The sequence below is a fragment of the Triturus cristatus genome, chromosome 4_1 (genome assembly GCF_964204655.1).
Source record: "Triturus cristatus chromosome 4_1, aTriCri1.1, whole genome shotgun sequence".
Lineage (NCBI taxonomy): Eukaryota > Metazoa > Chordata > Amphibia > Caudata > Salamandridae > Triturus > Triturus cristatus.
The window spans coordinates 917,237,344-917,264,145 of record NC_140585.1 but is presented as its reverse complement, the minus strand read 5'-3'; the positions used below and the strand labels follow the sequence as shown (position 1 = coordinate 917,264,145).

The 26,802-nt window shown below is 45.0% G+C and overlaps 1 protein-coding gene across 4 annotated transcripts in view; it reads left to right on the top strand.

Annotated features, from left to right (window-relative positions):
- The window catches only part of CALU (calumenin), an 83,546-nt gene extending 57,508 nt beyond the window's left edge, over window positions 1-26,038 (top strand). For all 4 annotated transcript variants that reach the window (XM_085653717.1, XM_085653716.1, XM_085653719.1 and 1 more), the window contains exons 5-7: window positions 13,496-13,556; window positions 14,589-14,788; window positions 20,424-26,038. In XM_085653717.1, the coding sequence (XP_085509843.1) occupies window positions 13,496-13,556; window positions 14,589-14,788; window positions 20,424-20,528 (366 nt within the window). In that variant the 3' untranslated portion in view covers window positions 20,529-26,038. The remainder of the gene's footprint in view (window positions 1-13,495; window positions 13,557-14,588; window positions 14,789-20,423) is intronic.
- The last annotated feature ends 764 nt before the right edge of the window (window positions 26,039-26,802 follow it).

Below are 26,802 nucleotides of genomic sequence, written 5' to 3'. Positions count from 1 at the left end.
CTATAGCTGAAGGTCGTGTGGAAGAAACTTCAGCTCGAAGCAGAGAAGGCGCCTCTCCTGCTGCGAAAGAAAGTTCAACAACTCCTTGGAGGGATTCCACATCCCTTCAAAACCCTTGGAGTTTAAGGAGATGGGAGACGACCAACTAAACATTGTGGCACCCTCGATGAGGAAGCAACATGAAGAGGAGCAGGAGCAACTCTTAGACTACAAAGGAGAATATATCCTGCACACTCGAAGGCCAGGGGAAGCTTGGTGATACGTGGCAGGATCTCAACGCTTGATCCCCCGAAGAGGGTATTGACAACTACTACTCGAGGCCCTCGCTTCGGTACGACATGTCCAATGGACTAATCAATAGGGTGGTAGACACATATGGGGTCCAGCTCGAGGAAGAAAGGGAGGACTCGTGCTCCCTTTCTTGAAACACTGATGCCATCCTAGACTGCAAACCTGTATCTGCTTACGCTTCCCAGCATCCTGGACCACGGTAAGGTGGCGTTCCGGAGGCCAGCCACACAAAAGCCACTGCTCCTCAAGTGGAGAAGTACAAACAATCCACACCAGAACCCCAGTACATCAAGCAGCCGGGCCACCACCAGAAAAGGAGAACAAGAGAATGGATCTGGTGGGAAGAAAGATGGGAGAGGAAGCAGCTACGCAATGCAGAACTGCAAATCCGAGCGCACTCCCCAACTACTATGGCCACCAACAATTTGAGGAAATGGAGGCCCTCATACAACATCTCCTGGAGGAGTTTAAAAAGAGAGCCAAGGCAGTGGCCATCACCAGCTCATGCCTCAAGTCCTCATTGAGCACTTGTGCATGGGTACCACTCTCAGAAAGCATGCCTGGCTAAGATTCTCTGGGTTCAAGGCATCGGTGCAGGCATCGATGATCAGCTTGCCTCCCTCAGGGGAAGCCCTCTTCGGAACAGCTGTGGACCAGGCGTTAAAGCAAATAAAAAAGGACAACAATACCGCCAAAGCAATTGGGCATTGCATTTCAAGAGATCCTTCAGGAGAGGACGTATGCCCCCCAGGAGACCAGCAGGCAGGCCAAGTTTTTCACCGGCTTTAAAGCAACATCAACAGCAAGGCTTCAGCCAACAAGCCACTCAGCCCTCACAACAGCAGTGGCAACACCCAGCTAGACAGCCCTTTTGTGGGAAATGAAGAGCGAGACTCCAACCCTTAAGGGGATGTGGGGGAGATGCGCATGCTAGCAAGTGACTCTCCGTGTCAGCGACCTCACCACAGAACACCAGCAGGGATAAGAATAGGATTGCTCTAGTAATAGAGGCCAATCACCTTAACCAACTAGATGCTAAATATAATAAAAGCATCGCTTCTGATAGAACTCAAGACACTGCCCACCGTTCCCCCAAAGACAAGACCATTAAGGGATTAAGAACTGCTACAATTGCGGAAGGAAGTCAGAGGTTGTAAAAAAAAAACCAGGCCATTGAAAGTTCACTGGAGACCAGAAGAGGTTCTACATAGTATATTTCCTAGTACTTAAACAAGACCTATACTGGACCTTAGATATCTAAATAAGTTCATAAAAACACAACACTTCAAGATGACAACAGTCCAGGAAGTAATCCCACTCTTGAAAAGGGAGACTACATTGCCACTATGGACCTAAAGGATGCCAACCTGCACATAACAATGAATCACAAACACGGCCGATATCTCAGAATTATCTTAGATAAAGTACACTACCAGTTCTGAGTACTACCCTTCGGCATAAAATCAGCACCAAGGTGGTTCACAAAATGCATAGCGGCAGCAGCTATACATCTGATGAGAGGGTATTCACATCTACCCATACACAGATAGCTGGTTGGTGAAATCAAGCTCAAATCAGAAGTGCCAACAGGACATACGGACATACAAAAGGTCACCCCCAGGCTACAGCAGCTCGGGTTTATGACACAAAAAATAATCTCTGTACCCGGAAAGGATTTTCCTGGTGGCAACACTGATTTTAAAGACAGCGTACGCATACCCAGTACCCAGGAGGGTAGAGAGAATAGTCTATGACAGGGAGGGCTGCTTTGAAACTAACGGGCATGATGGCATTGCACATCTCTCTCATTCCGCATGATAGACTGCACATGCGACCCATACAGGAATGGTACTGCGGCAAATGGTCACAAGCCACAAGGAGCTGGGAAGATCTAATGGTTGTCACTCCAGAGGTTCGGAAAGAGTGGAATGGTGGAACACAAGTAATGCAATTGTGGGGAGACCTTTCAAACTGCCAGCTCCCACGGTGACCATAACAACGGATGCATCACCCATGGGTTGAGAGGTGCACAAGGGCAACCTAAAGGTCATGAGGCCCTGAAGCCCAGCAAATGCAGTGAAACACACAAACCTACTGGAACTCAAAACTGTGTTTCTACCCTTGAAAGCATTCCATGCACACATGAAGGGGAAGATAGTGCGGATCCAGACGGACAACACAACAACAATGTTCTGCCTCAACAAGCAGGGAGGAACAAAGTTGTTCTACTAACAAAGTTATCACAGGAGATTTGGAAGTGGGCACTCCAACAACACACAACTCTGGTGGTGATACACCTCCCAGGAGAGCAAAACGCAGAAGCAGACAGACTGAGCAGACAACCAAACTCCTCCCACAACTGGGCAATGTGTTCAGGCAATGGGGCACCCCAAACATAGACGTATTCGCAAGCCCAGAAACGCAAAATGCCTTTGCGTCCAGATTTCCACACCACCAGTCCAAAGGGAATGCCCTGTTGATAAACTGGTACTAGAGATTTGCATACGCCTTTCCACCGATTCCCCTGATTCCAAGAGTATCGTAAAAAGTCAAACAAACAAGGATGTCACTCATAATCATCACCCCACAGTGGGTCTGACAGATATGGTACTAAGCCCTGCTATAGATGTCCAGGGGACAAATCGTATCCATAAGGGCATTGCTAAAGATGCAGATCGGGGGATATGCCACCCAGAACCAGTAACACTCAATCTAGCAGCATGGCTTCTGAATACCTAGCATTCAGACACCTTCCACTCCCTCCCAGGATAATGGAGATTCTCCAGTATTGGGGTGTCTTTCATAGATTCACATGCTTGAATATTCCCCGTCATCGAAGTGGGAGACCCACGGTACATTAAAAAAAGCAATAAGATATATATATATATATATATATATATATATATATATATATATCAAATAAACATTATATATTTTAGAATAACATACAAAGTCAAAAGTACCATAGGATAACCTTGACACATAGGAATGCATTGAAAAAGAAATCACTTTACTGACCTATCCATGTCGTTTTTATAGTCCAAATTCCAGCCAATCAGGCGCAAACACCCTCTAGAACCTTCTCCTCAGAAGCTCAGGCCCTCAGATTTTATACCGCATGTCGTGTGAAGGGAGTCTCCCTGAGCTCTGCTCAGTTTTTTCTCTGGTTTTGGAAATCTTTAGCTTTTCCTGATGTCTTCAAGTAAGAAGTCTCTTTTCCGTCCTTGCGCTTCTTGTGGGAAGTTGAGGCTCTATTCAGAGGACCCTCACGAGAAGTGTATATACTGCCTCTACCCTGGCCATGAGGTAGGAAACTGCAAAATTTGCAGGACTTTTTCTCAGAAGACTCTAAAGGATAGAGAGGGCCGCCTCCTTCTGTGGCTACAGAAGTTGAAAGTCACAGATAATCCTCTCTCTGACGCCGAAAGTGTGGCTTCTGGACGCACTGGAGCCTCCTCTAAGCGTAGCAGTGTGCATGACTTGCCCTCCCCTTTCTTAAAAAGAGAAAGCTTCACCTTTTGGTGGTTGCTAAAGTGCTGCTACGCCCACGCCATCTCACTCTCAGGCGTCTGTGGCTCTACCAGCACATGTTTCCTCTCATAAACGTGCCAGGCCGTCGAAGGGCTCGTCGGTGGTCACTCCGTCGACGAAATCTGCTGCTTCTACTCCTTCGTCGACGACTGTGACGACGGCTTCCAGCAGGTTCCTTATGCCGTCGACGGCGGCTTTGTCGGCGCTATCTTCGTCGACGTTGGTTTGTGTCTCCTTGAAATCTGTCTCGTCGACGATTCCTATATCTTCGTCGATGACGAAGAAAACTGTGGCTGTCCCGTCGACCTCCAAATCTTCATCGACGATCAAGAAGAAGAGATCTTCCTCGTCGACTGTGACTAAGGCTTCGTCGACGGTGGCGGCTTCGTCGACGGTGGCGGCTTCGTCGACGGTGGCGGCTTCGTCGACGGCGTTGGCTATTTCGTCGATGGCAGGTCTCTCGTCCACGCCAAATTTTGCATCTCTTCCATTGGTGCCTGTTTCAACGCCTGCTTCTGTCGATGATTCACTCCTGCAGCGTCGTCATGCTGTTTTGGATTCCATTACAGGGCAACCAGCCACTCATCCACCGCCACAACTGTTTCCCTCTGGCAAGGAGGATGATTCTGCCTCGGATGATGACATACATACCACCTTCCGGGCTGCTCGCAGTCCATCGGAACTTTTCATAAAGTGGCAAGATTTCGACGATGAGGACCAGGAGGACCATTATTATCAGGAGGAAGAGGAGGAACCTCCTGCGCAGATTCCGATGGCACAGTTGCCATTATCCCTCATTTCTAATCTCCAATTTATGTTGGAGGATTACAACCGCCGTTTCCCACCTTCTTCCCACGTCTCAACGAGAAGTGCCTCCGAACACTCCAGCTCCTCCTCTGCCGGCGGCGGAACCAACACCATCCGTCCCTTTATTAGTACCTCCTACAGAGGGTGACGCTGACGTCCTTCCGGTTAGAGAAGACGGTGAACTCCTGGGTGATGATGATACTATGGCTGATTGGGACGATTACCAGATCAATTCGCCGTCTCCGGGGTCACCAGTGAATTCTCCTCCTGTTGATATCACCGGTTTCCATCAATTGATGGAAAGGGCGGCACAGCGTTTTCATCTCCCAATGGTAGTGAGAGAGGAGGATTGCTTTTTATATGATTTTAAAACTCAGCCGCAGAAGCAAGTTAGGGCTGTGCCCATAGTTAATTTCATCTGGAACGAGGGTATGAAATTGATGAAAACACCAAATTCAATTCCTGCAGTTCTCACGCGATTGGAGAAGAAATATAAGTCTCCAGACTCTTCTCCTGCTTGCCTGGTATCCCAGCCAAAGCCGGATTCTGTGATAACCCAGGCGGCACAACATCGCTCAAAGAATCCGTCAGCTCCGCTTACCTCTCCACCTGACCGTGATGGGCGTCGCTTGGATGCCATTGGAAAAAAATGTTCAACCATGGCCTCTACAACTGTCAGAGCAGCGAATTCCCTAGCCATCTTGGGTCGCTACGACCGCCAAATGTGGTCCGACATGGCTGCTTTCATCAACCTCATCCCAGAGCCCTCTAGGGCGGACGCTTTAAAGATTCTTCAGGAGGGAGAAAGAGCATCTTCGGAGATCGATCGCTCTGTGGATATTGCCTCAACTGGTTTTCGCCAGCTAGCTGGGGCAGCTGTTCTAAGGAGGCAGGGTTGGCTTCGCTCTACTTCTTTTCGCCAGGAAGTCCAGGCGAAAATCCTTGACATGCCCTTTGATGGGGAGTCGCTGTTTGGCCAGCACGTGGATGAGGCGCTCCAAACAATAAAAAAGGACACGGAAACAGCTTGTTCCCTTGGCACGCTGCAGTTTAAAAGACAGCCTTTTCGGGGTGCTCGCGGACGCAGCACCAACTCCTCCTTTTGTGGCGGATCAACACAATACCGCACATACAATCAAGGAAATCAGCGTTTTTCCTCCCAGATTCCACAGTCTTATCGACAACAGACTAACCAGTCCTACAGGGGAAAGTCTAATTATCGGGGAACCTCTTCCAAGAAACAATGACTTTCTTTGCTTACACCCCCCTCCTCTCAAAGCCCCCCTATCAGAGTTGGAGGACGAATCTCGAAATTCTTTTCAAATTGGTCGCTAATAACTTCAGACCGTTGGGTATTGGACATTGTTTCAAAGGCCATGCTCTGGAATTCGTCAAATTCCCTCGGATTTCCTCCTCAACCGGTCCGCCTCCCGCTCATCTCAAGGAGCTTTTCCAACAAATCAAACTAATGCTCACAAAAGGGGCCATCGAAGTGGTTCCAAAGACTCCGAGGGGGCTGGGTTTCTATTCCCGTTTTTTCCTCGTGCTAATGAAGTCTGGAGAGTGGCGTCCTATCCTCGACCTGAGGGCTCTGAACAAGTTTCTAAAGGATCAGACTTTCCGCATGTTTACACTGAGGGAAATTCTTCAGCTCCTCTCTCAAGATGACTTCATGTCGACAATCGATCTTCAGGATGCGTATTTCCATGTGCCGATTCCACCACGCCACAGAAAATACCTGCGCTTCCGTGTAGGCCAGAGAGACTTTTAATTCAGAGTCCTGCCCTTTGGGCTCCGCTCCGCCCCCGGGTCTTTACAAAGCTCCTAGTGGCCTATCTACGATTGCGAGGCATTCAAATCTTCCCATATTTGGACGATTGTCTAATCAAGTCTGTCTTACCATCAGGCATCGTTAGACTCTGTTCCAATCTCTGGGACTGTCAGTCAACACACAAAAATCTCAGTTCACGCCAGCTCTTCACAGAACTTACCTAGGCGCTACTCTCAATACCTCCATGGCCATGGCTTTTGTTTCCGACGACCGGCAGAAGCGGATCCTGCAGCTCACAGATCAAAACAGTCCGTTTCTGTCCGCATCTTGAAGTCCTTTCTGGGGATGGCGTCCTCCTGCATTTCTTTGATCCCGCATTGCAGACTGAAGGGTCGTCCAATTCAGGAAGAACTGGACAAGCAGTGGCGCAGGTGTCCGGGTCATTCAGCGACCGGATCTTCGTCACCGCTCGCATGGAACAAGCTCTGCGCTGGTGGACGCAACCTCGCAACATCGCAGCCGGCACTTCCTTCTTGGCAAAGGCTCCAGAGCTCGTCCTTACCACGGTTGCCTCCCTGGAAGGGTGGGGCGGTCACCTTCAAGGATTGTCCATCAAAGGCAAGTGGAATCTGTCCCAACGTTCTTGGCACATCAACAGGCTAGAACTGATGGCGATCTTCCTTGCACTCAAATCGTTCCGACTTCTGCTTCAAGGGGAATCAGTGCTCATTCAAACGGACAACACCACGAGCATGCAATATCTAAACAAGCAGGGCGGTACCAAATCTCTGCTGCTTTCCCAGCTAGCTCAGAAGATCTGGGATTGGGCCATACTCCATCAGATCACGCTAACAGCAGTCCACCTACCAGGCATTTCAAACATTCTGGCGGATTCTCTCAGCAGGTTCGCGTCATCGACCCACGAGTGGGAGTTGCATCAACCGACTCTGGACTTCGTCTTCAGCCTCTGGGGTCACCTGGGCTTGAATCTCTTTGCAACTCCACAGAACCGCAAATGCCAGTCTTATGCAAGTTGGCTTCCCCACAGCGGGTCGTGCGGGAATGCCCTTTCGATGGACTGGTGCAAGATATTTGCCTACGCTTTTCCGCCAATCGCGCTGGTACCTTGAGTGTTGTGGAAAATGCGGAGACAACCATGCCACATTCTCCTGATTGCTGCCCGGTGGCCTCGCCAGGCATGGTTCTCTGAGTTACTGCTCCTCTCACAATGCGAACCCATCCTTCTTCGCCCCCGGCCGGACCTTCTCACGATGAACAACAGTCCGATCTGCCATCCGAACCCCAGTTCGCTCAAATTGTCGGCCTGGAACCTGAGCATCTTGAATTTGCTCACTTAAATATTTCGTGTGCCTGCAGAGAGGTTCTTGCCACGGCGCGGGCGCCTTACACGGTGAAGACCTACAAACTAAAGAGGAAACGCTTCTGCCATTGGTTTTAGTCTGCTAACATCCACCCAGTGCACGCCTCTCCGGCACAACTTTTGCCTTTCTTTTTGCTGTTGGCACAGTCAGGACTTTCTCATTCCACTCAGTCTTTTTGGCAGCAATTTCTCGTTTCCGCCAGGACGGCTCTTTCTCTCTCTATTCGTCTAGAGTGATTCAACAGTTCTTTAAGGGATTGTTCCGGATGTTTCCACCCATTCGGCATCCCCCGCCCACATGGCGTCTTAACATCGTATTGGCCCAACTTATGAAGGCGCCCTTTGAGCCAATCCACTCAGCAGATTTTAAATTCTTGACCTGGGAGGTTGCCCTCCTGCTTGCTCGGACTTCCTCACGTCAAGTGAGCGACATTCACGCCTTCACAATCCAGCCTCCTTTCCTCCAATTTAAATCGGACTGTTGTATCTGTTGAATGGACCCAGCTGTCATGCCGAAGGTGCCGTCCGACTTTCATCTTAATGAGCCTGTGATTTTAAAAACCTTTTTTCCTCATCCGCAATCTCCAGCGGAACAGAGTCTGCATTCTTTGGACTTAAAGAGATGCCTCAAATTTTATATTAGCAGAACGGCACCCTTTCGCCAATCTGACCAACTGTTCGTTGCCTATGGATGACCCTGTAAGGGACATTCTCTTACCAAGCCAACAATTACACGTTTGATTTCTTCAGCGATATCCTTCTGCCATCAGAAGGCTGGCAAGCCTCTTCCTTCCGGAGTGAGGGCGCATTCTACAAGGGCGATGTCCTCCTCTACTGCCTTATTCGCTGGTGTGCCGATTCATCAAATCTGCCGGGCAGCTACGTGGTCCAGCAGGCACACTTTCACGAGGCACTACTGCCTGGAGGCGATCAACGAAGCCGATACAGCAGTGGGCCAAGCAGTTCTTCGTAATCTTTTCAAATAAGGTGAGCCTCTGTTACTTCCCTCCTCCTTGGGTGGTTATCAGTTTTGTGATTCTGTGATGCTATGTCATTGTATTTCATGTAACTTTGATACTGCCTCTTCAGGCTGCAGAGTACTGCTCGCTATTCTATTCAAGCATGTGAATCTATGAAAGACACCCCAATACTGGAAAAGAATAAATGTTACTTACCTGTATACTGTGGTTCTCCAGTATTGGTGTCTTTCATAGATTCACATGTGACCCACCCTTCCTCCCCTCAGAGGCTCTCTTCTCCTCATAAGACTCTTTTGTCACTACGAAAATCTGAGGGCCTGAGCTTCTGAGGAGAAGGTTCTAGAGGGTGTTTGCGCCTGATTGGCTGGAGTTTGGACTATAAAAACGACATGGATATGTCAGTAAAGTGATTTCTTTTTCAATGCATTCCTATGTGTCAATGTTATCCTATGGTACTTTTGACTTTGTATGTCATTTTAAAATATATAATGTTTATTTAAACATATATATATATCTTTTTTTTTTATGTACCGTGGGACTTCGACGACGGGGAATATTCAAGCATGCGAATCTATGAAAGACACTAATACTGGAGAACCACAGTTTACAGGTAAGTAACATTTGTTCTTTTAGGGAGACAAGGATACCGAGCACATGGTCCAAGTGAACCATATACGTCCACTGGTGCAATGGTCACAAGAAGCTAAAGGCTAGTACACGGCCCGGTGCTAACATACCTCTCCCACCCACTGAACAAACGGCCTGACCTACTCATCATTAAAGCAGACTTACGGATATCCCTCATGTACTACCTACAAGAGACAAAGACCATAAAGGGGAACCAACTCTTGTTTCCTGTGCCAGGGCAAGCAAGGGCACACAAGTAATGAAAGGTCTCATCACAAGGTGGTCAGTAGAGATAATCCACAACTGCTACACAAAGGCAGGAAGAACTTTATCTCCATGACCCATGGCACACTCTACAAGAAAGTAGAGGGCAAACCTGGTGTACATGTCCATCAGCGACATCTGTATGACTGCGACATGGTCATCCACACACACCTTCACAAAACACTATTGTGTGGGCATCCAGATAAACAAGCAAGCATAGGTGGGACAGAGAGTACTTTAACACCTGTTTGCAAACTTGAGCACATATCAGCCCATCCTCCCCAAGAAGACAAATAGCACTATGTGAACAGCATGTGAATTCACAAAAGGATTCATGAATCGGGAGATGGCAACCATGAACAGGAACGTCCGGAGTGCACGTCTGACTTCACAAAAGGGATTGACTTGCCACCAAATGTACAATCCCGAAATATCCAATCCACTCCAAACACTATTAACAAACGGAACAGGTAAAAAAGGGCCATCACTATGTTGTTTAACTCACTGCAATCAGCCACTAAGACCCTCCTGGTGCCACTCGGAGAATACTGGGACACCGCATTATCAACCACACTAACTGATAAACAATGGGCACAGAGCAATGGCTACCCCAAGATAATATCCACAAATGCTAGAATCAAATCTACTCAATTCAATTACCTTCACCATACATACCTAACTCCACACAGGCTGGCACGAATGTACCAGGGCTCTCCAGACATCTGCCCCCGATGCCCCAACCCCGAAGCCATGTTTATCCATATGGTTTGGGAATGCCCTCAGATAACAGTATACGGGAACGATGTGGCCGCAACACACTCGGAGACTATAGACACAACAGTCGTAGCACAAGGCCTTCACTTTCTGTTGGGCATTGCTAAGCGTAATGCAAGACGAAAAACTATCAGTAAATTTCTTGACCTGGCACTCAGTCTAGCCAAATGCAGGCTGGCTATATCTTGGAAGTCGAACTCGCCCACAAATATGCATGTATGGATTGCGGACTTCAGTAGGGCACTAGTGGCCGAACATGAGTTGGAACAAGTCAACACTCAAACATTCCACAACTACTAATTCTCCAGACTGGCAAAAATATTTCATAGAATCAAAACCACACCGCACCAAATTCAGCACTGGATGCTCACAGGATCAATCAAACACTTAACAGCAGCTGTCATCGCCTTTCTGGCGGTTTCAAACACCGCAGTGCTACCCCGCCACCTCCTGCCCTCTCCACTCTGCCCTCTCACTTCCCTCCCCCTAACCAGGACAAAAATGCTGCCTAGTTATATTCATATACCTATGAGATCATAATTTCAACTAATTCCTTCCCTCACGTAAACACAATTGGGCCGAACCCAGTGCTTACAACTCGGTAAATTGCAACACAGTGAATACATTAACATAACTAGCCCCATAGGTTCGTCCAACAATTTCAGTTAGCACATGATGATTGCAAAATAGTTATAAATCACGGTAGTAGTGTTTTATATCATTGCAGTAGCCTGAAATAGTGGCGCCAACAGCTATATATTTGTGACAAATGCAGAAACTCATATTGCATTATGATGTCATGGAATGTTATGTATACCTCCCATTATCTCCTAGGCTACATGTGCTAAAGTGAAAAATTCATAACATCTATTAAAAAAACAAAGGCACACACTGCAGAAAAAAGGAGCTATTATGGCCATTGTTTTTACACAGAACAAATGTAGAGCAGCCACATGGTCCTCAGAGCATACATTCACAAGGCATTACTGTATTAATAGGCAGTCAAAAGGTTGAAATGTGGCAAGCAGCATTTAAGAATATTTTTTGCTTCCACTTCCTCTTCTACCCACTGCCACAAGGCATGTAATACAGCTACAGAATCTGTGCAAAGTATGCTACCCTTCTGCCTCCCTATTGTAGGAGGTTCGTCCAATGTTCTAAACAAACAAATTAAGGTGGTGGATACGCATCTGGGCATTGTGCGATTACGGTCGAGGTCACACGGGCTCCACCTACGTTGACTCCCACCCACTAGCTAAGAAAAGTTTTTTTAAAACCAGGACACTCCCGAACCCAACCACTAGATGGTGGAAATCTGCAAAGCATGGCATGTGAATCTAGCAGAGTTTCAAGCAACAAAACATAATTACTGGTGAGTAAATGGTTTTATTTTAATGCATGTTCCACTGTTTAAAAGGGTGATTAAAGTATAGGCCAGATGTTCACAGGAGCCTTTTACTGAGCTCGAGCAATTTTTTTTACCTTCCTCAGAATTCACCTGTTACCTCAATCCTCTCTTAATGCTTAACCTGTTTTGCTAAAAGTGTTCCTTTTTTATTATTTCTTTCTATTCTGCTTCGCTTAATCACCAACTTTCATGAGTAATAAGCGTTCCATTATATCTATATAAATCTCAATATTAAGGAAGATCGGAGGAAAATTCTTTTTTTTTTTTTTAAATCCTTGTCCCATAATAGGTATATTAATTTAATTCATGAGCAAACCATCCATTAACCTGGTGAAATAAGAGAATGTGATTCCGACCTTCCTTTAACATGTCTTTAAAAACAGGTATTGGCAAAGCCGGTGGGTCTTTCTTACAAGAAAGCTGACTGCTCTAGAACAACACAGATTAGGGTGGGCAGCTATTGGAATGCAAAAAGGACGAGGGAGGGAGAGAAAAACCCGGAGGGGGGGGGGGGGGGAGGGGAGGGGAGGGGGAGTATCCTAGAGAGGCAGCTAAAAAAAACGCACTCTGGTAGGCTGCTTAAGCACAAAGAATAAAGTAGCGTTTACAGAAAACGAGCAGCAAAGGACACAGTAAATGTATCCGTGCTCGAGGGGAGGGCCAAACACACGAAGAGGAAGGAAGCCTACAACTGCAGACCAATAAGAAGCAAACAAATGAGTGACATTGAAGCCAATCAATGGGCAGCCTCTCACGTCACGGTTACAAAACAAAAGGTCTCAAATAGACAACACATGCACTTTCTAGACTTTCTAGACAAGAAAGCCAGTGGTTCAAATATTTTTGAAAGGGATATCTGTCTTTTAAAATGCGGTAGCGGATCCTGCACCTACCTTTAGACATTCAATGTTTAGAAATTTAATTTGGTTGATGTGCTAGCATTACAGATACAGTTTCATTTTACATGCATGGAGATATTGTTGGCCCTGATTTAACAGTGTTCCAAAAATGTACCAATATGTTTCTATGATTTTGCACTATACAAGTGACCCTATGCCCTATTGGAGAGCCATCCATCTTTGTAGGTGAAAGGTGTGCTATTCCTTCCCATAGTCGACTTATACATTCCTCACTATTTCAGTTTAGTGACTAAGAAGGTTGAAAGCAAGCATGTTTCCGTGGTTGACTTACTTCTATTTCAAGCATTTAATATTTTTAAAATTTGTTTACTTCTAACATATAAAATCCTTACATTTGTTCCTGTTTTACGTGTGTTGACAAACTGGTTTTCGTAACGTCTTTTGGTGTTCACACGAATGTAGGTTTTGCTTTGGGTCAACATATTTTTCAAAGGCATTCCCCAGTGTGGAGAACATCCATATGGTACGGTGGTGTAGATGTCAACATTAAATAAAAAATAAACCTATTAATATGCATTTTGTTTAGTAGCTTGCTGGTAGATTGTCTTTAAATATAAACTGATGCTGAAACTGCTGGTGTGATATAAAAACAGGAGTGCATCCTTGATTCGTGACCGGACCAGTGTGTGTTTGGGTGGTTGTTTGGCAGCTCCCTGTTGTTACTTATGAGCAGCATATAACGTAACCCTTTTACTAGGTTTTTGGCCTTAGCTGAATGTCTTATCCTTCATTTTATTTTAGGAAACAATGGAAGACATTGACAAAAACGGGGACGGAGTTATTAATTTGGAGGAATACATTGGTGAGCACATGCATTTTCATATGGGTGCCTTTTTCCAGTTGTTAATGTTGCAGGCTTTTGCATCAGATTTCTACTCTAAAATGCAGCCCACCATATTCTGTTGTCTCTTCTGAACCTTCCGCATGATCCTTTTTGCTGACTTACCTCAGTTGTTCCTATCGGTTTCTGTGCATTTACTTTTGGGCATGAGTGAGCCATCAACTATGGTCTATCCAAAAGCATTTTTTCCTGTATTGTTTTAATGTGTGTCCTGAGTGCCCTCTTGACTGGTGATGGCCTTGCATGTATGATGTATGTTTACAGCATTGTGATAGTTTGTCTCAGATAAGAAAACTGACTGCAGAAACAGATAAAATAGCCACAAAGACATTTTGTGTTTTCAAATACAACATTGGGAAATTAAACTCAAAATTTCAGTATGTACATGAAATCACCCCATTTAAGGATTTTCTCCTATTGTCAAAGTGGGTGACCATAAACAGTTTCACAGGAGCGGAGTATACATACCATGTGTATGCATGTGGCTGCGTTCCTTGCCTCATTGAGAAACTTTCCTCAGTTCTTCTTCATGCTCACTTCCTTGATTTCATTAGAAATCTGGCTACAGGAAGGGCTCAGAACACACTTTCATGCCATATTTTCATTTCTGATAATCTGTTAACGGAAAAATGCTTCTTTTAACCCGTGCCTTGGGTAAGAGAGAAATTTGAAGCTCTAGTATTCATTTTCTTATCCATTGTCAGACATTTCTTTGTGGCACAGGAAAGGAGCTGAAGGCCAATGGATCCTTCAAAGGAAACCAGGCGTTGTCCTTTACAAAACCGCCTGTCTGCAAAATGGGGCACACCATCTCATTTTATTTGTTGCAAGGATCCCTTCCCATGCTGGACGAATTGTGAATGGCAGTATTGACATGAGTAGTCTTTGCAGAAAAAGATATCCATGTAAAAAGTTTAGATACAGGTTCTATTTTGTAATTTATGCACACCAGTGTTTTTTCTCAGATATCGATATGTGCCTATATATATGCAGGTGATATGTATAATCAGGATGGAGATGGTGAAGAACCAGAGTGGGTGAAAACCGAGCGTGAGCAGTTTGTCGAGTTTAGAGACAAGAACCGTGATGGGAAAATGGACAAGGATGAGACCAAAGATTGGATCCTCCCATCGGACTACGATCATGCAGAGGCTGAAGCTCGCCACCTCGTATATGAGTCAGACCAAAATAAAGTAGGAGAGCTGTGCCAGTCATGTCATTGCATAATCTTTAAAAAAAATGCATAGAAGGGAGTTGCTTATTATGAAATTTTAATCCGACTAGCTTTGTTTTCTAATCTAAATGTGTTGGCCTATCAAACTAAGTCGTCCTTTGTGCACATGGTATACTCTAAAAAACAGTGATATGTACATGAGGGGGACATTGCTGGCTGTGACTTAGTCACATGAACAGTAGGGGTCCTGGAGAAGTGCATTGTTGTGGGGGTCCTGGATAAATACTAAACGTGGTTTGTTGTAGTGTAAATAAATGATCCATTGTGTAGAACTGCATACTATCAGAGGTTTAAGTGGGCTTTGCTTTGAAAAACTGAAAAGACAGTGCTCACCCCCGCCCCAACTTCCTCCTTGATTATATAAAATCACCCACCCAAGAAAGAGTAAGTCGCACCACGTTTCTTTCAGCCTGTGTTCAAGTTTCCACTCTTAGAATATAATTTACTGTCTGATGTGAAACGGACAGTGGTAGAAGGGATTGAGAGTTGCCTGTGCAGTCACATCCCTTCTGTGGCAGGGCTTTGAGTGTGTCTGGGTATTGATTTTGAACTTGGAAATAATGTGGCCAGTGGGTGGGGGTGTCTTGAGCTTCTCATGAACTAGCGTAGTAAGTTATATTTTTGGCAATGGCCTGCAATTTGGTTGTAGCTTTACACTTTGATTTTGAGGGTGCCCAGCAAACTAGGCCAGAATTGTTTAGGGGGTAGCCCATGAAAAGCTTATATCTACTTGGATGTGCTAGGTAGGTGACATAAAGGTCTCCAGGCACTACTTTATGAAAAATGCTTGTGGTAATTTTCTATTTTTAATGTGTTTGGGCAGTGATTACCTGCACCCAGGTGGTTTCTTGATAATCCTATTGAACCAGGCGTCTTTTTTCCCTCATACATTTAACAAAACCTCATTTGGAAGTTGTCTGAATGAGAATGAAAAATTTCCTAGCTTTCGTAACGGAAAGTTTCAATTCTATAAGGACACAGAAGCGAGGATTAGGCTTTTCTTTCCTAGTTTATTTCAACATCAGCCATCTTAAAAATAAACAGAAACGACACGAAGACTACATATCCCATGAGTCTTCAGAAAAACAACACATTCCAGAACATAGTCTCTCTAGCCAATGAGGCATTTCCTGGCTCTATAACTGACAACGAGTCCTGCAGTGCTTCCTCTTTGTTCCTGCGACAAAGCCGACTGTGGAAGATCTTTACTCCTGTTTCGACGTTTCCGAACCTATGGATAAAGAAAGGAGTCGTAACCTTCTGAGTGCAGGAAAACTATCTCATACACTTTAAAACAGAGCCTTAAAAGCAGGAAACGCTTTACTTACATCATTACGTATGTCTCATAACCCAGGTGGGTTTAGAATTATTCTAAGGGTGAGCTAATCCTTGCCTCCGTGTCCGTATTCAAATTGAAAATTTCTGTTGCAGAAGCTAGGAAATTTTTCATTCTATGTCAAGACACGGAGGCGAGGATTAGGCTACTTAATAGCTTATCCACCACTAGGGCCGCAATGGAGGAGACCGGTTTAAAGTAAAACCTCTTAAAAGTGGAATCTGAGGACCAGTTGGCTGCATTCAGGATGTCCTGGAAGCGGGTCACTAGCGCGAAAGCTTTCGATTTCATTGCGCTTCTGGCAGAGTGCGCACCAAATACCTTTGTGTCGACGCTGGCCTCGAGCATCACCCAGCAAACCCATCTTGCAATGGTTAGGAAAGAGATTGCTTCCTTAGAGCAATGAGCAGTTGGCGCTCTCCATGCGGACGTAACTCTTCCGTCATGCTTTCGTAAGCCTTGATACATCTTACCACACAGAGCTTGGGAACTTCTGGAAAGGCTCGGTACGAAATGACCAGTGAATGACATTTGGTTCTCCGTGATACATGGAAGGAAACTTCATTCGGAGTAAAGGACCTCCCCGAAATATCCAGGGTTCTGACATCCGAGACTCTTTGGCAAGACACCAGATACGCAACACACAAACATAAACTCTCGGGTCTGAGCAACTTAAGAACTAGAGCATAAAAGGAGAGATACTATAGTCAAGCTGTGTCTAAAATGACAGTGAACTAATCAGAAAGGAAAAGGATCCCTTTTAGGATGAATGCCCTCACTCACCCGAAGGTGACATGCTTCATCATTTGGGCTTTCTCCTCTCAGTGGGAAAACCTAGTCCCACTGAGGGCTACAACCACCGCACTGAGAAGTGGGAGCTCAGGGATGTTTTTGTTTGGAGGTTTTAGGATACTCAGATCCCAAAGATGAGCACTAATGTGAGATGAGGGCGCAGCGCAAAGAAATATAAAAATGTGTGGAATGTGAGTTAAAACTGGCTAACGCTGAGACCATACTCCCAGAACTCTTAGGCTAAGTCCGCCAGGGCTTTGGAGCGAGTGCCGCCCAGGCGATTTATATAACGGACTGCCACCACATTGTCCATTTTCAGGATGACGCAGGATTGAGCCCTGTCCTTGGTCCAGTAACGAACTGCGAAGGACACTGCATCAACTCGAGGCAGTTGATGTGCAACGCTTGCTCCTCGGCTGACCACCCTCCGCCAGTGGTGATCCCTCCACATCACGCCCCCCAACTGGAACTGCTGGCTTCTGACTTGATTACCAGGTCCGGAAGGGCTCCGAAGATGGCACGACTGTTCGACGCCTCCATGTGAGAGCCACCAATTTAGCTCCTCTTTCGCCTCCTCGGAAAGAGGGACCTGTTGGATGTATGTCAAGCCCCTGTGTATATGAGACACTTTGAATCTCTGTAGGGCCCGAAAATGCAGAGGACCTGGAAAAATGGCCTGGATGGAGCCTGAAAGCAACCACACTACCCTGGCAATGCTGTCTAGAGATGTCTGGGGTCTCCGTAGGATCTGTCGGATCTCGTCGTGGATCTTCGCCGTTTTCCTGGATAGGAGGCTCAAGGTCTCAGATCAGGTAAGCATCTTTGAGGTCTAAGCAGACCATCCAATTGTTGGGGCGCAGAAGGTCGCGGAGTAGGTGGGTGCCCTCCATCTTGAAATGGCAGTACACCAACCACTCGTTGAACTCTCTGAGATTTATACCAGGCTGCTGACCTCCGTCCTGTTTCTGAACCAGGAACAGATTGCCCAGGAAACCCCTGGGATGAGGGGAACAACGGTGGATCGCCCGTTTGTCCAGGAGGTCCTGGATGTCCTGCTGAACCAAGGCAGCCTCCTTGCCGGAGAACGCAATCTGGACAGGCGGAGAGACTTGGACCGGGGAGCCGTAGAACTCCACATGGAAACCTTGCACTGACTGCAACACCCAGGCGTCTGTTGTAAGGGAACGCCAATTGTCTAGAAACAGTGCCAGCTGCCACCAAAGCTCGACAAGAGATCAGACCAGAACTTACCAGACTCCGTTTCTCTGGCCTCTGCGCCAAGAGCAACCCCTGGTGGGGTAGAAACCTCCGAAGCGTCTCTCTGTGACTGCTGTCCTCTGTCGGAGGCTATCTGCGATGCGTGGCCAGCTGAGACCCCCCCCCCCCCCCCCACCACCACGGCCGGCCCCGCCGAAAACCTGAGCGTTGAAAATATGCTTGACCGAGGACTGGGCCTTGTCCGGCGAGTTGAAGGTGGAGACGAACTTGCTGAGCTCTTTCACAAAAGGATCTCCAAAGAGACCCCCTTTGGCCACCTACCTCGCTTTGGAAGTGGCTAGTTCGTCCAGCTTTGAGTCCAGCTTGATAAGCAGCGATCTGCACCTCTCGGTGGAGATGGCACATTACAGGTTACCGAGAAAAACAATGACTCGCTGAGCCCAACTGGACAAGACCTCCGGGGGAATGAGGGCTCCCGACGCCTTGGCACCCTCAGCAATGTCAAATATTTTTACCAAAGGACCCGTGACATCCAGGAGCCTGCTCTGGGAGTCGAGGGTCTGTGGGCCCTGGAAGCTCTTCCCACGCGTGGAGGGGTTGTAGCCACTTCTGCACCAGATCTAATAATTTTTCTCTCCAGAGGGGCCACCGCCTCTGAGACCGCCCTGACTATGGAAGCGTCCACCGCATCGTAAAAATCATCTGTGATGGGGAATTACCTAGCCTCCCCACCCTTCTCGTAATAGTCTTCAAATTCCTCCATGATCAACGCGGTCCTGAAGACATGGAGGATGAGGAGTGAGTATCCGGTAAGTAAGGTGACCACCCACCAGGTCAGAGGGCTAATTATAATGGGTGGGAGCACCCGGGTTAAGGGACCCTGAGTAGGGAGTGTGTAATGTCAGTAAGGGTGAAAAGGGGGTTGGGGCCCCCCAATGAGGCACAGCAGTAATAGGCTGTTACTAATAGGCTGAGCTGACAGGAGACACTTCTCCACAGAGAATGCTGAACGCCCTTATTTTCACACGTGCAGTGAAAGACAGAACTATGCCTGTTAGAATCGAAGAACAGGCTATTCAAACCTGCTGATCTTACCCCATGAGGGGTGTTCGCACACCAGGCAGCCGAGAGCCTAACGGAGGCGCTTGGCAAAAGCCTGAAACTGACACGACCTGCGCTCTCCAAACAAAGGGCATCTGAAACCAGTCAGAGGTGCGCACTCTCTGGCAGCCGACGGACCACCACGACCTCGCAGCAGCAATGACATTGACGCACCACGCCCTCGCAGCAGCAATGACATTGACGCACCACGCCCTCGCAGCAGCAATGACATTGACGGATGGGAGTGCGTAGTAGCGGAAAAAACTTTCCTGCGGCAGCGGAAGAAGCAGAAGCTTCAAAAACCCAATAAAACCGCACAACAGTACAAATAAAACAAATCACAACCAAAAGGTGCCAAAATACCAAGGCCACATACAATCCCCCAAAACTCTTGAGGAAGTTAGGCACTTAACTGACACCGAGGCTGCAGCAGCGAAGAAAGCGGAAGCACTGCAGGACTCGTCAGTTATGGAGCCAGGAGACGCCTAATTGGCTAGAGACTCTGTTTTGAAATGTGTTGCTTTTCTGAGGACTTATGGGATATGTAGTCTTCGCTGTTGTTTCTGTTTATTTTAAAGATGGCTGCTGTTGAAATAAACAAGGAAAGAAAAGCCTAATCCTCGTCTCCGTGTCCTGACATAGAAAGGACATTGTCCCTTTACATTTTAGAGTGGCGTTTGCTTTGAAATTTATTTGAATGCTTGTCCACAAAGAATTCATTAAAGTGACAGGCCAGGATCTCTGGAACTGACACATGGGTTTTCGAGGTCTCCATCATGGGATTCTTTTCGCTATAAACGCTCAGTAAAATGTTGCATATTGTTCTGTAGTTAGTACATGAGTCATCTGGGCATCTGCGCAGAAAATGTTAACATGGTTACTAGGGAGTGAGTTTATGATAGCATGGAAGTGTCATAAACTTTTAAGACTAATCTGCTCTCACAAAGACTGAAGACATTAAATAGCTTAAAGATAGTAGTGCTAAGTCTGCCAGCAACATGGCAGAGTTGAGACAAAATTCTCTCTTTTATTCTTAACTCATTTTGGAACAACAGTAATGTTGATAGTAACATGTTCTCCTTTTTCTTGGAGTTATTGCCTTGCTTTTGATATTTGAGTAACCTTTCCATCTCCTGTTTTTCCACAGGATGGACGGCTAACCAAAGAAGAAATTGTTGAAAAATATGACCTGTTTGTGGGCAGTCAGGCCACGGATTTTGGTGAAGCCTTAGTAAGGCATGACGAGTTTTAGGATCCTTCCTACAGCTGCACTGGGAGGAGCTCCTCCCAACCTATGTCCTGAAAACAAGTTATTTATTAGGACAGCGGGGCACAAAAACACATTAGCTGTTATTGAGTTCCCTGAAGAGGAGTATGAAGTCCAGTCAAGCCCCCACGAGAAGTGAATACTGCGCCCTAATCATGGAGCGAGGACAGCGTTGTGCTTATTCTTTTGTTATTGTTTGTTCACTTTTTGCAAATTTTGGATGGAGGGTTTGAGTATGGGGCAGTGTGTGATTTGAAAATCATCATATATTTTTACACTTTATCCATACTAGTATTGTCTGGTTTTGCAAATAGAGTGCAGGATTTCTATATAATTATAGTGTACTCATGGTGAGGAGCAGCTTCACCATTACACAAACAACTTCTTGTCTCTCTGCTTACAGGCTCTCCTCTACTCCCAACAATCTTTATAAGAGGTATTCTGTGTCTCCCAGCTTACTTGTCTGGGCTCAAACTTTGCATTTCTTGTCCTGTTAGGCACTGTCTTTTTTGGATGTATCATTGTTCCTTGTTGTGTGGCACTTGGTGCATGATCTTTCTTGCAATGCACTCTGCGTTATTCCTCTGTGGATATCCAGAAGCTGCTGCAACCTTTGGTTGGCGTGATGTTTTCTATTAGACTAGAATCTTTACAAAAGCCGTCCTACAGTTGGTTAAGCTTTATCAGAAAGAAATGAATGCTCAAAATACAGGGCAGCATTTGTTTTATAAGTATTTGTCACTCGTTGGGCTCAACCACAGAAGCACTCTATACTGTTATCCTATAATTATTTAAAAAAATTATGAGTTCTATGTTAAAATAACTTGTTAGCTACCTCCCAATGCAAATTTGTTAGTGTGCCAATGCTATTTTATCGCATGTACAAGCTCATCACGATCACCTGGTAGTGAACATGTGGGGCTTTGTGAAAGGAGAAAGGACTGCTTTTATTCTCTAAACTGAAGTCATAAAGGGATACAAACATTTTTTTGAAACCAGGCCAAAAACTGGATAGAGATGTACAAAAGAAAGAAAAAGGCATCCTTTGCATGATCATCAGAGCTGTTAGAACCACAAAGCGCCTCAGTGCTGCTTCAATAGCTATACATGTTCATGGTTTACACACAGCCATAGCTGTAAGCAGTTCGGCTGCTGCCACGTGTAAATGCTAGACATTGGTGGGTTAATGCCAGAAGCAGGAAGCTACATGCAGATCTAGGGGGGCGTCCAGAGGTGACCATGCCGGTTGCTTTCTGTGCATTAGGTTTTGGACCAAATGACAACACTGCAGCTCTTTTCCTGCCTCCTGTGTTACAGTGAGGAGGCCTCAGCTATCCTCCGATAAGTGTCTCTTCACCGAATATCCCTTTGTTTTTTTTGTATAGAATCATCATAATTCACATATTTCCATACACTCTTCTTGTTAGCTCTTCAAGGGCTGCCACATACTCCAGGCGAGACATGCTTTTTCAAACTATTGGACGAATGCTGTCTGAAGTCCTTTGTTTAGTGTGTGTAGTTTGCTCAGATAATGGAAAAGAATAAGAAGTGGTGGGTGATTGGATAGTGTCAAGATTAACACTTTAGTCTTGGTAGATTAAACAGGTATGATTATAATTTTCGAAAGCAATGCCCAAATTTAACTGGAGCTTTGCATTGTATTTATTTCGGTATTCTTATACATCGCTCTTTGGTCTGCACTGGTACATTTTTGATTGATACTTTGTGGCTTTTTAGTACTTTTTTGTATTATAAAAGTGCCTTTTCCGAGCAACAGGTTGTGAACATGCAGAAGGGTATTTTCAAATAACAAAGCGAGTGCTGGGTTGAGTGTACCTTCATGGAGATTTGCCCTTTTACGGTCATTTTGATAATGTAGGATGTAGTGTATTCCAGATCCAGAACTTTTCTTTTACGTTTGTGGTAAAGGCGTTTCTGGTCGGCCTTCAAGGTCACCTGCAGAAGACCGGTTCTTTTAGCATATCTGCCTGCCGAAGCATCCTTGAAGATCATAAGGGAAGCGGCATGTTTATGTTCACTAGTTGCATTTGCAGATCATTGGAAAATTGAATGAACAAGGTCGGTAATATGAACCCCTACCGTCATCCTTGGTTTTGTTCAGCTGCCTAAATTGCCCCAAAATAATCCTGCCAAACACTTGCTTGCTAGAGACTTTGATGTTTTTACCGAACTAACTCCAGATAAAGAGAATATATAAAAATGACAAAATATATCTCTTTGTTGGTGGATGAACAGGAGACTTGAGCCCTGCATTCCTGAAAAAGTTGGTTGACTTGCCAGTTACTACAGAATTTCTAAAGTCAAAAGTTTTTTTATGGGTTGTTTCAGTGCAGTTTGGTGTTTTGACAATACTGTAACAAAGCTGTGGCTCGAGACGGAGCTTCATTTTATTTACCAGACTTGGGAAATAGCTTCTTATGTAATCTTAAAAGTACTAGATTGACTAGGGAGCCAATGGAGTATGAATGCCGTGTATCTGGTCTTAGTGAGTGTTGGTGTGACTGACAACCTGAAGACATTGATGATGAAATGTGATAAGCACCAATGTTTGCCTCGTTTCTCAACAACGACTGGGATCTTTGTGATCTGTAGTGATGTCAGGATTTTCATTCTTAAGCCCCGACACCCTTGGGAAACCAAAGCTAACATCAAACACTGACCGTGCTATGGGTGATCTCCGCATGGCACATTCAACCCTCATATATTCTTCTTTGAGATTTAAAAATCTCTTTTCTCCTGCATAGTCCTGTGCATATCATCATCAATATAAGTGCAGGCTTCACAGTGATTCTTTACATTTAAGTCCCCTTTTGTAATGCTTTCCCTGCATTAATGTTGGCCCGAAGACACTCCATGTTTGTGAATGAACAATCAATATACGCAGAGGAAGGAATTCTAGAAGACCTCTTTTTTTAACCTTGCGTTGCTTATTTCTTTGTGCCCAATTTTTATTCTTACTCTTTTGGACCACTTTTTATTCTTTTAAAATGTGAAGTGGATGAGTTCATTAACTGAGCTTAACTGGATGGTCTCCCTCAAAAAGCGGGCAGATTATATTTCACCTGAAACGAGAGAATCTCCCTAAAAATAAGAAAAGCCTGTTTAACAAGGCAATCTTGACATGCTCCGGAAATAACCTTCCATCTGATTTTATTTAACTCATAACATCCTGGCTTCCTTAAAGGAATGCTTGCTCGGCATTTAGAATGACTCCTAAGTAGAGGACAGGGCAGTGAGGACGCCTAAATGGGGAAAAGAGGATGGCGGAGGGAGACAGAGTTCACAATGACGTACACGTTGGCAGTGGAAGGTGGTGGGATATGGAACTTAAATTCTATACATTCAGAATTTCCTAAAGTTATAGTACCCACTTTTTGTCAAGAGTTAGAAGTGTTAGAAAGCGCTCCCCTTAAATGTGTGGCTGCTACTGCTCATTGGAAAACCTGTTTGGATAACTTCAAACACTTTCGGAAATGTTCTAATAGAATCTTGGTCAGACTCAAAGTTTTCGTTTTTCAAGAACAAAAAAAGTGAATGTAAGGAAAATAGCATGTTTATATGGCTCTTTTCTTTACTGTTCTGTTCTCAGACATGGTGATCTAAGAAGCAATGTTCTTTGTGCAAGACCCTCGCCTATGTAGCACTGTCATGTGCAAATTTTTTCCCGGGTTTACAGTGAATTGCTGCTGAAACTGTTGTGGAGAAACTAATAATGAATGGTAAATTTATATAAAATCCTTTGAATTGTCGCCAGCGTCTGTATGACCTAAACACATTGGCCAACTATATTAAATTTAGCATCTAAATGACAGACCACATTCCGTGAGATAGTTTTCACATAAGCATGTTTATACCCATCTTCTTTCTGATTAAGCTTCTGTTCTTAAAAATATTTAACATTCTGCACTTTTGTAGTAGATCGCTACTTATTTGTTTATTCTACTTTTATGTTAAATAGCACTGCTTTTGACCATTAACACAAAATACATTTTTGTAAGGAGTTGTGAAAGTATTGCAGCTGATAACTGAAGATTTCACTGTGCTTCAGGTGGTCAAATTAGTATCGTTTTTTTATTTTAAAAACTCTAGAAATACTGAAATTTATTGTGCTGAGTTGGAAGAAGTGTAGTGGTGAGAGGATAGAGGACTAACCTATTTTGCCAGCCGTACTTGCTTTTTGTGGGTTTTCTTATTGTTTTGCTCCTGGCGGAAATTGCAGTGTTAAGATCATTGGATGAATGTGGACCCCAAATATGGTATTGTCAGTGACAGATTGGTGGATTTCCAGGAAGACTGGCACCTCCGAATGACCGGTAGGGCTGGGCACCTAGGGTCCTGATTCTGAGTTCATCCGAGTTTTCAGACACCTACGCAAACCCATGTTTGCATAGTAGTCGGAATCATGAGTTGGGTGGTATTTATCGGTGTGTTGAATACCTCCCTCTTCTGTAAATGCACGCAGGTCAAACCTGCCAGAATTTAACAGGGAAAAACAATACAGCATTTACTGTGACATGATTTTGGTGCAATAAGCACCAAAATATGCATATTATTCTACAAATACTCTGAATACATAGTATTTAGTCAGAACTCTGGGCAGTTGGATATTATCGGTGTGCTGATAGCTCAGACTCTTCCGACTAACCCACAATTGGGGCCGAAGACAAGTTCTTTGTGTAGGTAAGTGTCTAGCCTTTAAGATTCATTTAACTTTGGGCAAAAAAACACTCTGACCATAATCCAGTTCTTCTCTGATTGTCAGCTAATATTTTTTTTTAATGTTAAACCTGCTTCCAGGTCACACATTAACACAGTTTAAAAAAACTAGGACTGCTGTCACTAGTTGTACATGTTGTGTGTAGTGTAGTAAACTGCCGGGATATGAAGTCTAGAAACCAATGTTTACACACTTGCCCCTCACACTGTTAAGCTCTGTTCTTGTGAGATAACTCCTCTTTAAAGAGAAGAATGTTGGTCACACGTTTTCACTTGCTGCATGTCGATTAATTTCCCCTTTGTTGCCTGCTACGTTTACCTAATCACACACATGCCATCTAAGAGATGCAGACTATTGCGATATGAATGTTGACCTAACGGCAACAGAGGCTACATTAATCTGATGCCCCATTTGAAAGGCGTGTCCTTTTCTCATGGTTTGTAACCTTGTCCCTGCTGGATACCAAATCAACTTGGAGCAACAAGCCTAGAGGTGGCTTTCAGACATGCAGTACTGAATGTAAGCCACTGTCGTGAATTTTGGCTTCATTCTTAATGCCCCTCCCCAAGTGTTGTTGATCTACTGAACAGCCAGAACCTCAAGATTCTTATTCCTTTTTGGCAGAAGTATCTACCCCCGCGAACCTCGTGTTTTCACCTCTGGGGCTTTCACTTTTCCATGAGTGTAAACATTTTATATTGTGTATAACAAACCACAAATTGTTTTTTTTTTTTTTCAATAAAATGGTTTACATTTGCGTAGGAGTTGCTCTTATGTTTTGTTATTATCAGGTGGTGTCGAGTGTGTTTCCTTTTAGGCATTAATACATTCTGCGATTGTGTCTTTGTGCAGCTGATTCCTCCATGCTAGCAATTCTTGGTCTGTCCCCCCCTTCACTTTAAACACAAACCAGCCTGCAAGACAACAATCGCACCTTGGAAATTCTGGTGTAATGTTCTTTTTTTTGTGGAAATGTTTTTATTGTTTTTAACACGGTTCAGAGAAGAACAAGGTACACCAAATATATCTGTACATTATTGTTCGGAATTCCTTTGGGACGAAGCACTCCATGAATAACGGGTATTATATAATACAAGCACAAAGGAGTACAGCAAGAACATTGCAATCATTATAGTAAGCAGTAACAGTCAAGGTGAAGACTTGGAGTAAAAAAGGAAATGATAAAGAGAGGGAGGGAGACATCAGTCAGCTGTCTCCTGACTGGTTGAAACTAAACTAGGGAAATAGTGTCAGTGGGTGCCAGAGGGGAGTCATTGGGAGAGTCTGGAACTAGAGTTAACAAATAAAGACGATGGGGTTGCCAAATATCCTTGGGTCTGGAGGAGGGGGCTAGCAGTGTGGCATTAAACTTCCCTGGTTCGGTCGCAGTGTGTCATGTTTTTGAGCCACGAGGCCACAGTGGGGCGATGTGTGCAGCCGATCTCTCTCTTAGCTAGTAATAGAGTGTTGGAAAACCACTCCCACACTAGAAAGGGTGGTGGTGGTCTTCCGGACACACTG